This window comes from Felis catus, chromosome A3, assembly GCF_018350175.1.
Source record: "Felis catus isolate Fca126 chromosome A3, F.catus_Fca126_mat1.0, whole genome shotgun sequence".
Classification (NCBI taxonomy): domain Eukaryota; kingdom Metazoa; phylum Chordata; class Mammalia; order Carnivora; family Felidae; genus Felis; species Felis catus.
The window spans coordinates 102,178,773-102,192,719 of record NC_058370.1 but is presented as its reverse complement, the minus strand read 5'-3'; the positions used below and the strand labels follow the sequence as shown (position 1 = coordinate 102,192,719).

Genomic DNA, 13,947 nt, shown 5'->3' with positions numbered 1-13,947 from the left:
GGGGCCAGACTTTGGTCCCAAGGAAGAAGAGAGCCAGGGAGCTGTGGCCTGGGCGGCTGTCCAAGCACGTAGGGTCAGCCTCCCAAGGCTCCTGTGCTTACCACAGGATTGGGCAACCAAGTCCAAGAGGTAGAAGCTTGTCATCATCACTTCCTGCCCTTTGTCAGGAAACCAGGGGCAGCACTGGTGCCCACATCTGTGTTGGGAGGTTGGTGGTAGCGTTCACCGCTGGACCAGACTCCCTTTCCTCATTGCCCTGCCTCTAAGAGACGTCTCCCTCGCATTCGAGAACTACAGGCATTAGGGAGGGAAGCCCTCACCCCACTCTGCCCCCCCAGCTCTCCGCTCAGATCCCCAGGGGACCCATAGTCATGTGGGCCAGTGCAACTATAACCATCTAACCTGCCAGAGGAATGTCGAGGGAGGCAGGTGTCCTGTCTACACTCACTGAGGCCCCAGGCTTGTGGAGGCTGGAGAGCCGAGGGAATAGGGCCTTTACGGGAGGAAGGAGCGTGTGGCTTACTCCCAGGCCTCCCTAAAGGACAGAAGTTTGTAACGCAGGCAGGCACGCAGGAGCCCACTGAGGTGCTCCTGGTTTCTGCTCTCACCCTGCCCAGTAGCTGGTGCACGCCCCTCCCCCCAACCCCCCCGGAAGGATGGGAGTGAGCTGTAGCAGCTCAGGAGTTTCTAAAAGCTTTGAATTGGGAGAGAGAGTTCAGTAGCGCTGCTGGCTTGGAGAGAAGCCCAGCGCCTTGACACCTGCAGTATGCAGATGGTAACGGGGTGTAGCAGAAAGCGGATTGGCTTGGGTTTGGCAGTCCGGGGTTCAGATCCAGCCAGAGTAACCGCTCAGACCCTCAGCGTCCCCATGTGTTCGGCAGCACGGGGATAATAACACCCCATCCCCACCCCAGCCTCGTGGGGATTGGAGGTGCTGCTTGTAAAGGGCCTGGTGAATGTCAGCACAGGGGGGCCCTTGGTGAGGGGCGGTCATAAGTCAGGTGCCCATTCCCTTCCCTGCTGCCCCCCTCCTCTCACAGCCTCTCAGGAGGGCAGGCTGTGTGCCGGAATCCCCAGAGCCCCTGCCTGGAAGGTGGGCCCCATTCCCTCATCTGCGCTCAGCTTGTAAGCTGCCACCTCCCTACCTGTGCCGAGCAGCTTCCTCTGCCGGCAAACAGGAAGTCACTCACCTCGAAGGAGGCAGGAAGGGGCTGCCTGGCAAGGCTGCGTGCCCAAGGGCTGTGGTCAGGTCAGGAGGCCGGCGTCCTCTGGGCCCTGGGGATGGGGGCGGTGGGCTGGGTAGGGATCCCCAGGCACGGGGAGGGGTTGCAGATCGAAGCTCCCGCTGGCAGGGGCTTGGGGCCAGGAACCCGTTTCCTTCCGCCTGCCCTCATCGGAGCCACACGGCCATAGAGCCAGTGCCCTCCTGGGCTGTACCCAGGGATCCCCCATCCGGAGTTTTGCGCCTGGCAGCCTTGAGAAGGAGATGGAGCAGAGCTGGTGGCTGCTACAGTCAGGGAGTCTGTTCTTGGAGATAGCTGTGAGCAGGAACATCCCACACCCCCAGAGGCACGCCCCTTGCACACACCAGCCCCCTGGGAGGAAAGGGAGGGGCAGATTCCGTCCCCTGTGGCAGCGTTGTCCTGAAGTGATTAAGGAGGAGATGACAGGTAGCCCTGGGGTGCTCTGGAGGTGAATGGGTGGTCCTTGCCCTTGACAAGGTCACATCACAGGGAACGTGTGGACTCATAAACACATAGAGGAGGCAGATCGCTGGCGCCCCACCTGACCAGCGGCGTTGCAGCCACGGGGAACCGTGTGTGTGCCAGGATCACTGGGGTGGCGGAGGGGCTGGACTGCAGGGGGCAGGCCCAGACTCGGGGTGCAGGAGGCCCACCCCAGGTCCTCACCTCCTAATCAGTCCTCACTTTACGGCCACCTGGCTTCGACCCCCATCGAGCCCCCTGCTCCCCCAACCCCTGCTTGTCTATAACCTCCGTGTGGCCACGTTTCATGGTCATTGTGCTCCTACCTTACCGTCCTAGACCTTCTAGTGGCATTTGACATAGCTGACCACTTCCTCCTTCTAAAGTTATCTCCTTCCTTATCTTCTGTGATGACACACTCTCATGTTTCTGTCCCCTCCTTGGTGCCCCCTCTCACTGTCCTTTGCCTACTTGTCCCTGTTAAAGCTCCGTCAGCCCCCAGAGGGGCCCCTTCCTGCTGCTCACACGTGGCTCACTTCTGCAGCCCAGTCCTCCCTTCCCGTCCCCTCCAGGCATGGTTTCAGTTGCTTGCTTGAGTTTCACAGGTGTCTTACACCTGATATTTTAAAAAGCAAACTCTGGATTTTCTCCCCAAAGCTTCATCTCCCCGATTGTGCCATTTCTGAAAGTGCCATTTGCACCTGTCCAGGTGCTCTAGCCAGCAATCTATTTAGAACTTGCCCCTGACTTGGCAGTGCCCTCCAAGCCACTGACCTGCCTCCCCTGGACCGTGGGAGCCCCCGGTGGTCTCCCTGTTGTCGGTGAGCCCTTGACTGTCTAGTGCCCATGCAACAGCAGATGATCTTAAAAACCAGTCTGGCAGTGCCCCCTGGCCTGTCATTTCTCCACTTAGCATGCACACTGGCTGACCACTGGGAACCCTGTGGGACCTGGTCCTGCCGCACCAGCCTCATCTTCTCCCACCATCCCCTCAGCCAGGTGACCAGCTGGCTGCCTTGCTTTCCGTCCCCTTAACTCACGGAGAACTTTCCAGTCTCAGGCAAGGAATTAGACGGGCTGGTTTTTCTTTACCAGGGGATAATGGCCCCCATGAGCGTTTCTGGTCTCCTGCCGCTGTCCCTGCTGTCGTCCCCCCCTTGCTCCCCACTCCTTCCTTCCTCGGCATCCATCACCACTTACAATCATGTGTTGATTACTTAGGCCACTTGTTTATTTTCTGTTTCTATCACTAGATTGGAAGCTCCCTGAGGACAGAGTCTGTGTATTATTCCTGAGGGGTCAGCAGCTTGTCACATTGGGACCACTGGAGGAAGGGGCGCTGGCTGGCCGGGGCCACATTTCAGAGAGGCCCTGTGAGGCTGGAGGCCCGGGGGGAAGGTTTGTGTTCAGGCTGAGGTGACTGGGTTTGTGGCAGACACAGCTGGGCACAGCGCTGTAAAATCCCAAATACAGAAGGAGGGGCGGCTCGGGGGAGGTGATGAGCCAGGTTTGTACTGCGGGGAGTCCGAGGCACTCATGAGATAAGCCTGCCCCTAACATTTGCCAGCCCCAGGAGTGAACAGTGGAGGGCCCCGTCTGAGGTGTTCAGATATATAAAAATTATAACTGCACCTGCCAAAGTGTTCTGCGAGGTGTGTCCTCTCCTCTTACCTCCCAGCTTAATACTGGCCTGGAGGTCCGGGTTTGAATGGGAATCCTCGGCCTCCTTCGAATGTGGCTGTTGCGGCAGAGCTCACGTCCAGCCTCCCACCCCTGCCCTGGACCGCCTCCCCTCCCTCTTCCCACCCTGCACCACAGGCGCACGCGGGGAGCAGCCTGCTACAGGTCCAAGCCCTGTCCACCCGCCCCCGTCCCTCCCCATCCTCCGCAGTCTAGGGCTGCACAGAGCAGTGATGCAATGCCTCATGGGAGGAACAGGCCATGGGGGCCCCCGAAGCCAAGAATTCCAGGCTCCTTGGGTACTCTGAGTATGGTGGAGGAGGGCCTGGTAGGCCTGTCCTTGTGGAGGAGGGACACAGATGGCAGAGGGGTAGAGCTGGAGTGAGGCCCTCTAAACTGTGGGCCAGGGTGGCCTCGGTCAGAAGGTGCTCTCTTCATGGGACTTGCATGTGGCGGAATCTCCTGGGCCCTTGGAATTATGAGGAGCTCGGGTGGGGCGGGGGCTTTGGAGCCTCAGCAGGGGAGGTGGTGGTTGTTGACGCGGGAGGAGTAGCTTGTGCAGGGGGAGAAGAGAATGGTACAGGGACCATGGCTCCCCACCAGCCTTTGTCTCACGCTTGTGGACACCTGGGACCTGTGTCCTGCAGATACATGTGGGGAATCCAGCAGTGGGGAACGGATGACAGTTCTCGTGGTCAGACACTCTGAGTTCTAACCTTAGCTCTGCGACTTCCCAGCTGTGCCACCCTAGGCAGAGGCGTAACCTCTCTGAGCCTGCCTCCAATCTGTAACGGGTATAGGGATGCTTCCTCAAGCAGGTGAGAAGAGTCGGCTGGGGTGCTATGGGGGGAGGGGGGGCGCTTCGTGACTGCAAGGCCTTTGTATCAGGCACCCCTGTTACCTACGTGAGAAGTAACGGCACACAGTTTGCAGTATCATTTGTGAAAAACAGGCAAAGAATAGCTGCAGGGCCCAGGGCCCTCTGTGTCCCACTGGGTGCCCTGCGAGGGACCGCCAGCTGGGGTAGAGATGAGAACCTGGTGACAGAACCACAGGGAGGAAGGGGGTGGGGCCTGTCCACAGTCCAGGGCACAGCACCTTCCCCTTTCTCTCCCGAGGCCCTTGACTGACAGTTCTCTCTGGGCCTGGTGGAGGGCCCGGGGGGCCTCCAGCCAGCAGGGGCATGGGGAGGGGGGCCAGAGGCAGTGGGCCTGGGAATGGAGGCCCCTGTCTTGTGGGCAGGAAGTGCGAGGTGCAGAGCAGCTAGGGAGCCCTGGGGAGGCTGCGGGGTGGGAGGGTGAGAGTGTCGGTGAGGAGAGCGGAAGTCGGAAGCACCGGCAGCCACATTCTCCACTCACGGACAGGCGGGTGTCCGGACCTTGCATCGGGAGGGCCCGGTTATCCTTTCCTGGGTCCTCTGGAGGTGAGCAAGGCAGACCTGCTTGGGGTGGCGGCTGGGACGGAGCCGGGGGCGGCAGAGGAGGTGGACAGTCCCGTGCGGGCCCTTGTGGTAGCTGCTGGGGCAGGTGGGCAGGAAGGAGGGCTCCGCGGGCCCACTGCGTGTGCACCTGCTGTGAGCCTGGCAGGGCGTCAACCCTCAGCTTCTCTCTCCTTTCTCCCTGTCCCCCTCCTCCCTCAACCTTCCCCTCCCAATCCGGCCCTGCCTCCGATCCCGGCTCTGGCTCCCACTCACCCTGGCTGGGGGTCTGCCGTTGTGAAGAGTTAAGGGGCAGAGCGAAACTTCTTCTTGAACCTCTTGCGGGCCTTCCCAGGCCTTTGGTGACCGCTATGGCTCGGCGCCCAGGGAGGACTTGTGTGGCCAGAGGTCCCAAGTGAGCCAGGAAGAGGCTGGAGAGAAGGAAGCTAGGCGGGCCTGGGCTTTGGGACAGCTTTGGGTGCAGTCGCTCAGAATCAGCCATTAGGGGGCTCCCAGCTGTACCTCGCCTTTCGGGCCCCACCCTGAGAGAGGCTGGGTTAGTGCCCGGGACCCTGGTTGCTGGCTTGCCTGGGCAGCCTTGGTTTAGGCCTGTTGACCTGACGTGCAGCCGCCACCATTTTACTCTGAGAAGCGTCCCTGTTGGGGACACTCTAAGGCCTTCTGCTCATAGTTGTGATCCTCGCGGTGAATGGAGTCTCCAGGAGGGAAGGTCCTTCCAGGGCCTCAGATCGTATGGCTGGTGTCACTCCTCTGCTAAAAAGCAGGGAGAGTGACCTGTCAGCAGCAGGTAATAAATACCCCTCAGGACTGTTGGGCCTTAGCCAGGTTTGAAGCAATGTGCCTCAAAGGGGCCTGACTCCCCAGCCTCCTGGGGCTTTAGAACGTCACGGAGCTGCTTCTTTCTATAGATAAGGAAGCACCGAGCACAGGGATTAGAACCTGGGCTGCTGGGAGACCCGAGAAGGGGTGAGGGTGCTCCGGCCTGGCCCTGAGCCCTCCTCCTGGTCCTTGTCCTTCTCAGGGAGCAGCTGCTCTGGAGACACATTGGTGTTCTGCTCTCATTCTCTCTGTCCCCCGACATCTCTGCCCCAACCCCTCTGCCCCCTATCTTCTCCATACCCCCATTCTCTCTTCCCCCACCCATTTTTGCCCCCCCATCTTCTCTGTACCCCATCCTGTCTGCCCCTCCCCCACCCTCCCTGCACACCCATTCTGTCGTTCTTCTCTGTTCTCCCTCTCTGCCTGAGCCCCAGCTGACCCCACCACAGGGTCCACAGTACCACTGGAGCCTTTCTCTCTCTCTCTCTCTCTGCACATTTGCATGAAGCCTTCTTCCGTGTGGGCAGGATGTGGGGCTGCCCCTCGTCATGTCTCTCAGTGCTCTGGCCCCAGGTTCAGGCAGGAGCGTCTATCCTGCACCTCCAGACAAGGAACTCCTTTACTCCTCTGTTCTCCGGGGTGGTATCCCTAACCTGGCTCCCGCCTAGGGCTGCATGGGGACAGGCTACCTCCTAAATCCCTGGAGAGGCCAGGAGCCTTTGCTTTTTCCATAGGTAGGAAAAATTTCCAGGGCAAAAGGAAGGAATGTGTGCTGAGTCTGGAAGCTTAAAGGGAGTGAGAGACGGAGACATATAACCCAGATAGAAGGTTCAGGGCCTACTCCGGGAGGAGCTGAGAGCTGAGGGAGCCCACCGGGAGGGTTGTCTGTGTGCTCGTTTGTTTTGGCTTCTCTAAAAGGCCGGCAAAGCAGCAAAGGTCAACTGAGCAAGACATGCTATTTCCGAGCACCTACCGGGGGCCAGGCCAGCAGCAACTTTCAGACCCGTCCGGCTTTATCACAAATCTATAGAGTAACTTTACTCCCTCTTATTTCCTTGTTTAATAGCTAAGGAACCGGGTGAAGCTTCTTGACCAGAGTCATGCAGCTCTTCGGTCATAGTTAGGGCTTGAGTCTAGTCTGTGAGCCTCTGGACGCAGCAGCCGGGGAGGGGTGCGGACCTTCAAGACTTCCACTTGTCCCCTCAGGGCAGGCTCTCCCCCAGCCCCCTGCGGCCGCCCTGCACTTCAGGGTACAGGCTGTGTGCCCAAGCAGGGGGTGAAAAGCAAACCCAGCTCTCAAAAAGTACAATCCAGGTACCAACTGGTCTCCTTCTTGCCCCCAAGATCAAGGCAAAGTTGCACTGAAGCCCAGGGCGAGGTCAGGCAGGGGTGGAGGGACTCATGCCCCCTTGATTTCCTAGCAAGCAGTGTCTGTGTCCCACACGCCCATCAGCCAGACCCAGCTTAGCCTCTGCAGGGCTCTCCATACAGGAGAGAGGGGGCACCACCCCTCTTCCCTCTGCCCCAGCCCCAGCCCCCTCCTGTTCCTTCCTCTCACTGTCTCCTGGAGCTCAAAGCATTTTGTTGGATTCGATAGAGCCATTCCACCAGAACTGAGCTTTAAATGTCCCAAGCCAGCGAAGGGCCACTTCATTTTGGAGGTAACAAAACCCATCTTAGGAAGCACCAGAGGCTTTCACCCTCCTTGGTTCTGGTTAGCATACCTGAGATGAGCGATCTCAGAAGAGATTTCACTAAACACCAGGGCTGAAAAATAAAATGAAATAAAAAGTAAAATAAGAAATTTCTAGGTGCAGGAGCCCTGGACTCTGCTCTCCAGTTCCTGGCCCACCTCTGCCTAAGAGGTTCTATCCTACCCCCAGGAAACAGGCCCTTGCTCCATTCTTGACCCTTGCCATGTCAGGCTGCCCTCACCCAGGTGATTGGCAGGACTCCTTGATGGCCATGGGAAGTGACCTCACCCCTGAGGTCATCCTACCCCTTCATTCAGGGAGGAGCAGTTCAAAAAAAGGAGGAGAGAAAGAGAGGGAGGAGAAGGGGAAGAGAAAGAGAAAGAGAAAGGAAGAAAGGGGTCAGGGGAAGAAGGACCTTCTTAAACTCTCAGTGACTTGGCTTGCACAGGTGGAGTACCAACAAGGTGCTTAAACATGTCTTCCTCAGGTCCTCTCTGTTGACTTGCTGCCTGCAAGCCAGGACCCTACCTCTGGGAAAGCTCTGCCCCAGGGCACTGGGCTTCCTGGGAGAAGGGAAGATATGATTGGTTCATGGGCAGAAGGAAGTTGTGAGGTCAAAATGATGCTACATATCCTCCAAGCCTCAGTGTCTCCCGTCCTTTGGTAAGGTTGTTGAGGAGGGGCTTCCTGAGGATCTGTCCCTCCCACCCACTCATCCATTCATCCATCATCCATCCATCCATCCATCCCATCTGTCCATCCATCCATCCATCCATCCATCCATCTGTCCATCATCTATCATCCATCATCCATCTGTTCCTCCCTTCTATCCATCCATCCATCCATCCATCCATTCATCCATCCATCCATCCATCATCTATCCATCATCCATCCATCCATCCATCCATCTTTCATTTATCCATCCATCATCCATCCGTCCCATCCATCCATCCATCCATCCATCCATCCATCCATCCATCCATCTTTCCTCTCATTTCCACAAACATTTCTGGAGTACCACTTCTGAGTCAAGCAGGTACTGCACCAAACAGTGGGAAAACAGATGAATTCAAGAGACTCTGCTTCACAAGTAATTCATACTTCATTCAATGCATGAAGACCCAAGGGAAATAGATTTATGGGTGGGTAGATAGGGCGCCTGGGTGGCTCAGTCGGTTAAGCATCTGACTCTTGACTTCGGTTTGTGAGTTCAAGCCCCACATCAGGCTCTGTGCTGGCAATGTGGAGCCTGCTAGGGATTCTGTCTCCCTCTCTCTCTCGGCCCCTCCCCTGCTTGCTCTCTCTCTCTCTCTCTCTAAATAAAATAAAAATTTAAAAACTTAAAAAAAAAGATTTATGGGTGGGAAGAGAGAATGATACTTAAGAGAGCCACAGACCTGGGATCGGACCCCAGTTCCCCCACTTACCAGCTGAGTTACCTGGGCACATTTCTGACACTGTCTGAGCCTTCACTCAGCCTTATAAGTAGGGGGGGGGGGGAATGTTACCATTTGTCTTATTCTTGGGGTGGCTGGCAAGACAGATGAGCCTGTAAAGCACCAAACTGGATAACTGGCATGTTGCAAGGGCTTGGTACGTTCTTTTTGCCTCCCCCATGAGGTTGGGTTGCCAGATAAAATACAGAATGCCCAGTTAATTTGAATTTTTAGAGAGTAAATTTTTAGTATAAGTATGTCCCAAATATCGAGCACCCTGTATGCTTATTTGCTACATGTGGCAACTCTACCATGAAGTTGCATGCCGCCCATTTGGAACTGCCAGCCTAGAACTGGGAACACCTCCCACTGGACTCTGTCACCCCAGGTGTCCCACAGGTGGTCCTGAACTTCTTGAGTCAACACTAACCTTTAACTAATCCACTTGAACCAAAGTATAAGGACATGCCCTCCGCCCTGAACTTTGTAGTTGGGCATAACACACACACTAGCAGGATTCTGTCCTTCAGCATTTCCATACTGAGACAGGTGAACAGAATCACAAAGAACCTGCCTTCTAGGTGCTTACATTCTGGGAACGGGAGGCAGATGAGAACCATGTGAGTAAACCACCCGCCATCACACAGTGGGGTAAATGTTCTGAAATAGAGAGTGAGGGGTGGGGTGTAACCAGGGTGAATTTAATTGATTCAGAGTCACGGCCTAGTCAGAGTGCATACCTCTTCCCCCATCAAATGCTTGATCTCTCAGTCTGTCTGTTTCCTCCCTCCATTTCCCAGTCTCCACCCCACCTCCCTCGGGCCCCAAAAATCTGCTCTCTTCTCTCTTTGGTCTCTGGGAAGCTGCTACAGCTTTTCTGATTTTTTTTCCCCCCCTCAAACCCATTGAGGAATGTCTGGTTTCTTCTGGGAAGGCAAATCCAATGATCTTTTACATCTAGCAGAGTCATGAACGTTTACCTGTATGGCTCCTTAATTCATATACATATTTATATAGAATTCTGTACATATTTGCCAAGAGGAGCATGGGGGATGTCCTTTCCACTGGCTGCTGCCAGCATTTCCCAGTCCAGTTATTGACATTTGAACGTTTCTTATCAAGTGAGTTCACTAATGGGAGTAGGAGAGTTGATGTCATCCAGGCAAAATACTCTCGTGCCCACAGGGCCATGCTCTTGAGGCTGGCACGTGTTCACATACAATGTGTGGAGGAATGAGGACTGGAGCAGAGGTGTGGGGAGGGGAGCCAGCTAAGCACAAATAGACCAGGTCCTGGTAGGGAGGGAAGGTCAGGGGAGGTCGGCCTCGGGGTCGGGGAAGTGAGCTGTAGACTGGGTGCTTCTTTCCACCTCTGCCCTAAATGGAACTTTCTGCCTGATGTTCCCTGTGCCCTGTGGGCTGCAGTGGTGGGATCTCACCTCCTCACTCATCCTTGATCATTCTTCACACAGGCCTGGGGAGGGAGGTTTGGATCTGGCAGGTTGTCCAAGTATAGACAATGGGTTGTGAGGTTCACTCCTCCTTCTCCCTTGGAAATAGGACTATGGCAGGTCTCTTACTCAGAGAGGACGGAGAGTAGAAAATGGACAGCCACCTAGGGGGAGCAAGGTAGTCAGATATCTCCTTTGGGGCCGGCCGAGGATTTAGGGAGCAAAGCATCTGAATCCTCAGCCTATAACTGGGGCTGGTTGGGGGGAGGGGTGTGGGGTGGAGACAAAGAACCAAGAAGGACCCAAGGCCGAGCTAGGAGACCCATAGAAGACCAAGGGGGAGACCAGTGCACATCAGTTTGATTCAGAGCATTGAATATAAGATTAAAAATAAGAAACAGCCCCATTTTGGGGGAAAGGTAGTCTACACAGTCACTGCCAGAACTTGGTGGCTTCGAAGGCAGGACTGGGGGCCTTTCCCAGGGGCCACAAATTCAGGATCATGAGGCCCTAGTTCAGCAATGACAGATTCTTGCTCTGAGTGAGGGATGTGGCGGTTGGGGCAGAGAGGTAAAAGTCCAGAAAAGGATTCTGTTTTTGAGGGACTTTTAGGGGAATGCTCTTAAGAGGAACAAGAAACTGAAATTCATGGTGGTCCTGTGTCATTTCTGTTAGGTACCCTCCCAAAAGAGGGCACAGTGCCAAGCTGTGTTTCTAGGTGACCTTAAAGCAATAGGTTTAAACAAGAGGACCCCCACCTGACCCTGGTTTTCCAGCTCTGGGGGTTCCCATTTATTGAGCGTCTGATGGCAGGCTATAACGTAGGCAACAGGTGGTTACAAGTCAGGGGCAGGTGTGTGTTTATTTGTACCTTTGTTCCCCAAAATAGTTTAATACAGCACACAAGCACACACAAGACTTCACGGTAGAAACACGCGAGTGAGGAAAGTGAGCCAAAGAGAGAACAAGAAAAGGTGGGATGAAGCCAGGGATGGGTTCAGTACTGGAAATCTGTGCTCGAAGGGCCTGTGCACTTGACCCCGTACTTCCTGAGAGCCAGTACCAAGAGTGGAACAGGTTATGAGTTTCATAGCGTCCACGGGATCAAAACCAGCCACTTGTTTTGAAGGAGCAGGGCCACCCAGAGAGCCACGTAGCTTGTCCACATGCAGAGCATGGAGACGCACCCTTCTGGAAAGTACCCTGGGGGATCCCTCAGCTGCACCCAACTGGTGCGAGTGTGGCCGATGCACCGGGCAGGTCTGAGCGGATGTGGTGCAGCCCTTGGTGGGCACGGCCCTGTACCTCTCTCCTCCCCACGCAGCTAGGTAGGCCCGTGGGCTGCGGGTCCTCCCGTCAGGAGCCCAGGCTGGCTCTAGCCCAGCGCCCCCTCTGGCCTCCACCTGCATGGTGGAAGTGAGAAGCAGCCTCCTGGCCTAGCGAAGGATGAGGCCCCAAAGACAGGAGCCCAGGGAGGCAGAAATAAGGCAGCCTGCACCTTTCTCTCCTGGGTGCCTGCTTCTCCCCCAGGTCTCCCGCCTCTAGTGTTGTCTGTTTGGCTCCCACACGCTTTGGTTTACGTGTGTTTTTGGCTTCCGTGGCTTGCGTGCCGTTTTCAGGCACGTCCACCTTTGGTTCTTGCCAACCACTTCAGTCCCTCGGTTCTCCAATCCCAGTTCCCTAGTAAATCATCTGGTTCGTCCAGTTTATCTTTTCCAGCTAAGCCCCTGGGCCACCTTCAGCCGACAGACGGGGGTCTTGGAGCGAGCAGTTGAGACGGGGGTGGGGTGGGGGTCGATGGTGCCCTCCTCACCCCGCCGGCGGGGCTGTGGCTGGCAGCATCCCTTAGCCGGGAGCATGGATGCGGCAGGCACCCCAGACGCATCTAATACACTAGACGTGTGTCTCCAGGGGCTCACAGCCTTTGCTAACCTGCATTTGCTCTGGGCGCTTGCAGGGTAGATGTGGGTTCCCAGCGGCACCCCGGGCCAGCGCTCCCCCTCATCCACACGATGGGATTGTGAAGGCGGACATTTCTGGGGCCTCCTGAGCAGCTTGCGCTCCGGATGATGGGTGACGACAGCCTCTCTGAACACCCCAAACCCATGGAGTTTCTCAGCCTCTCCTTGGGAGACGACCTGCGGCCGTGCCCAGGAGCAGACCTGAGGGAGACGTGCGGCCATCCTGACCCTCCCGAACCTTGTGCGGAACAGACCTGGTCCTCTGAGCCTCCAGATTCCACGAAGCCAGATGCTCCTCCCGGGGCCTCCGGCGCAGAGCCTGTGCATCTGGGGAGCGGCTCTTCCCAGGGGGGCCCCAGGCACAAGGCCGCACCCCCCGGGTCACCCAGGAGCAGCCATCCTCTGGGGAGCCCCAGGCAGAGCCAGAGCACGTCCACCCAGGTGATGTTCTGGGCGGGCATCCTGCAGGCCCAGATGTGCGTCCTGGACCTGGAGGAGGAGCTGGAGAAGACAGAAGGGCTCAGGGCTGAGCTGAGGTGCTGCATCCCCACAGCCCCTGTGGAGCTCCCCGCCTTCCCCTCCAGCCCCGCAGGCCCCCGGGGCTCGGGCCTCCACCCCAGCTTGCCCACGGAGGAGGCCTCTGGGAGAGACAGCAGTGGGCCTGAGGGGGAGAATCCGAAGCCCGTGTGGCCGAGGGAGGAAAGGCCGGACTCTTCCCCGGAGTGGGGTGCCGAGGAGGAGAGCGTCTTCTTCGACAACCCCCTCTTTTTGGAGAGCCCTTGCTCGGACACCAGTGCTTCTGGAGCTGGCTTTTCCTGGGGGTTCTCAGACTCTCGCACAGATGGGAGACCCGAGCCCCAGTATCCCCAGACCCTGGAGCCCCCGCTCCCAGAAGGCGGAGTGCCATGGGAGCTGGGCAGTGAGCCGGATCTGGGGGTTGGCACGGCTGATCGCAGCGGACACACCACACCTCCATTCCCTGTGCCCACCTACAAACCTCACTTCTTCTCGTGGGCTGTGGCTGACACCACCGAGGGGACCCCTGAAGCACCTTCTGGCTGCGGGGAGAGTGAGGTAAGCCGAGGCCTGGGGACCGACCCAAGGCTGTTCATGGGGACACGGAAGGAAAGGTCTTTCTCTGTGGTCACGGGGCCCAGAACACTCTTCAGATACTAGGGCCTTTTGGAATGCTGAAGTAATATAGCTGAAAAGCAGGTCCGGGGTGGCCTTCAGAATTATGAGTACTTCGTTTGTTTCATGAACGCCATGATGTCAACAGAACACGATGGCAATTAAGTGCACAAATGTCTCCATCTCACCAGTTTCAGGGGGCTGTATCTGGACACATTTGGAGAACAAACAGCTCCTCCAATTGCAGCGTGTTCCAGGCCATTCTTAGTCTCCACCCCTCCCACCTCCAAGACCTTCCCAGCTGTAACAGGGCAGGGCTCAGCCTGCAAGATGACCTCTGCCCCTGGCCGGGAGATGTCTGTTTTAGGAGTCTTGTCCTCTCTTTTCTTGAGAGATTTTAGCATTTAGTTACTTTTAGTTCACCATCTTTCAACACCCCCACCCCCTCCCCCACCCCCATGTTGATAGATCAGGCCCCCGCGACAATGGCAGAGGTCCTTGAGATCAACTAGGACAAGTTACGGGGACAAGTGATGTGAGACAGCAGGGAGCAGTTTTCCCAGGGAGACCTCTGCTTAAGAGATAAGGAAAGTCAAGATGGCAGAGCAGGGCTGTAACTTTCTAATCTCTGT

At 56.7% G+C, this 13,947-nt stretch overlaps 1 protein-coding gene across 5 annotated transcripts in view; it reads left to right on the top strand.

Moving 5' to 3' along the window:
• PSD4 (pleckstrin and Sec7 domain containing 4) overlaps positions 1-13,947 on the top strand; it is a 35,185-nt gene that overhangs the window by 7,511 nt on the left and 13,727 nt on the right. For 3 of the 5 annotated variants that reach the window (XM_023251870.2, XM_023251871.2, XM_023251872.2), the window contains one exon: positions 12,181-13,258. In XM_023251870.2, coding sequence (XP_023107638.1) covers positions 12,290-13,258 — 969 coding nt within the window. In that variant the 5' untranslated portion in view covers positions 12,181-12,289. Of the gene's footprint in view, positions 1-4,671; positions 4,810-5,472; positions 5,612-12,180; positions 13,259-13,947 lie in introns of those variants that run through there. The other 2 variants (XM_006930290.5, XM_019827563.3) reach the window with 2 other exon arrangements.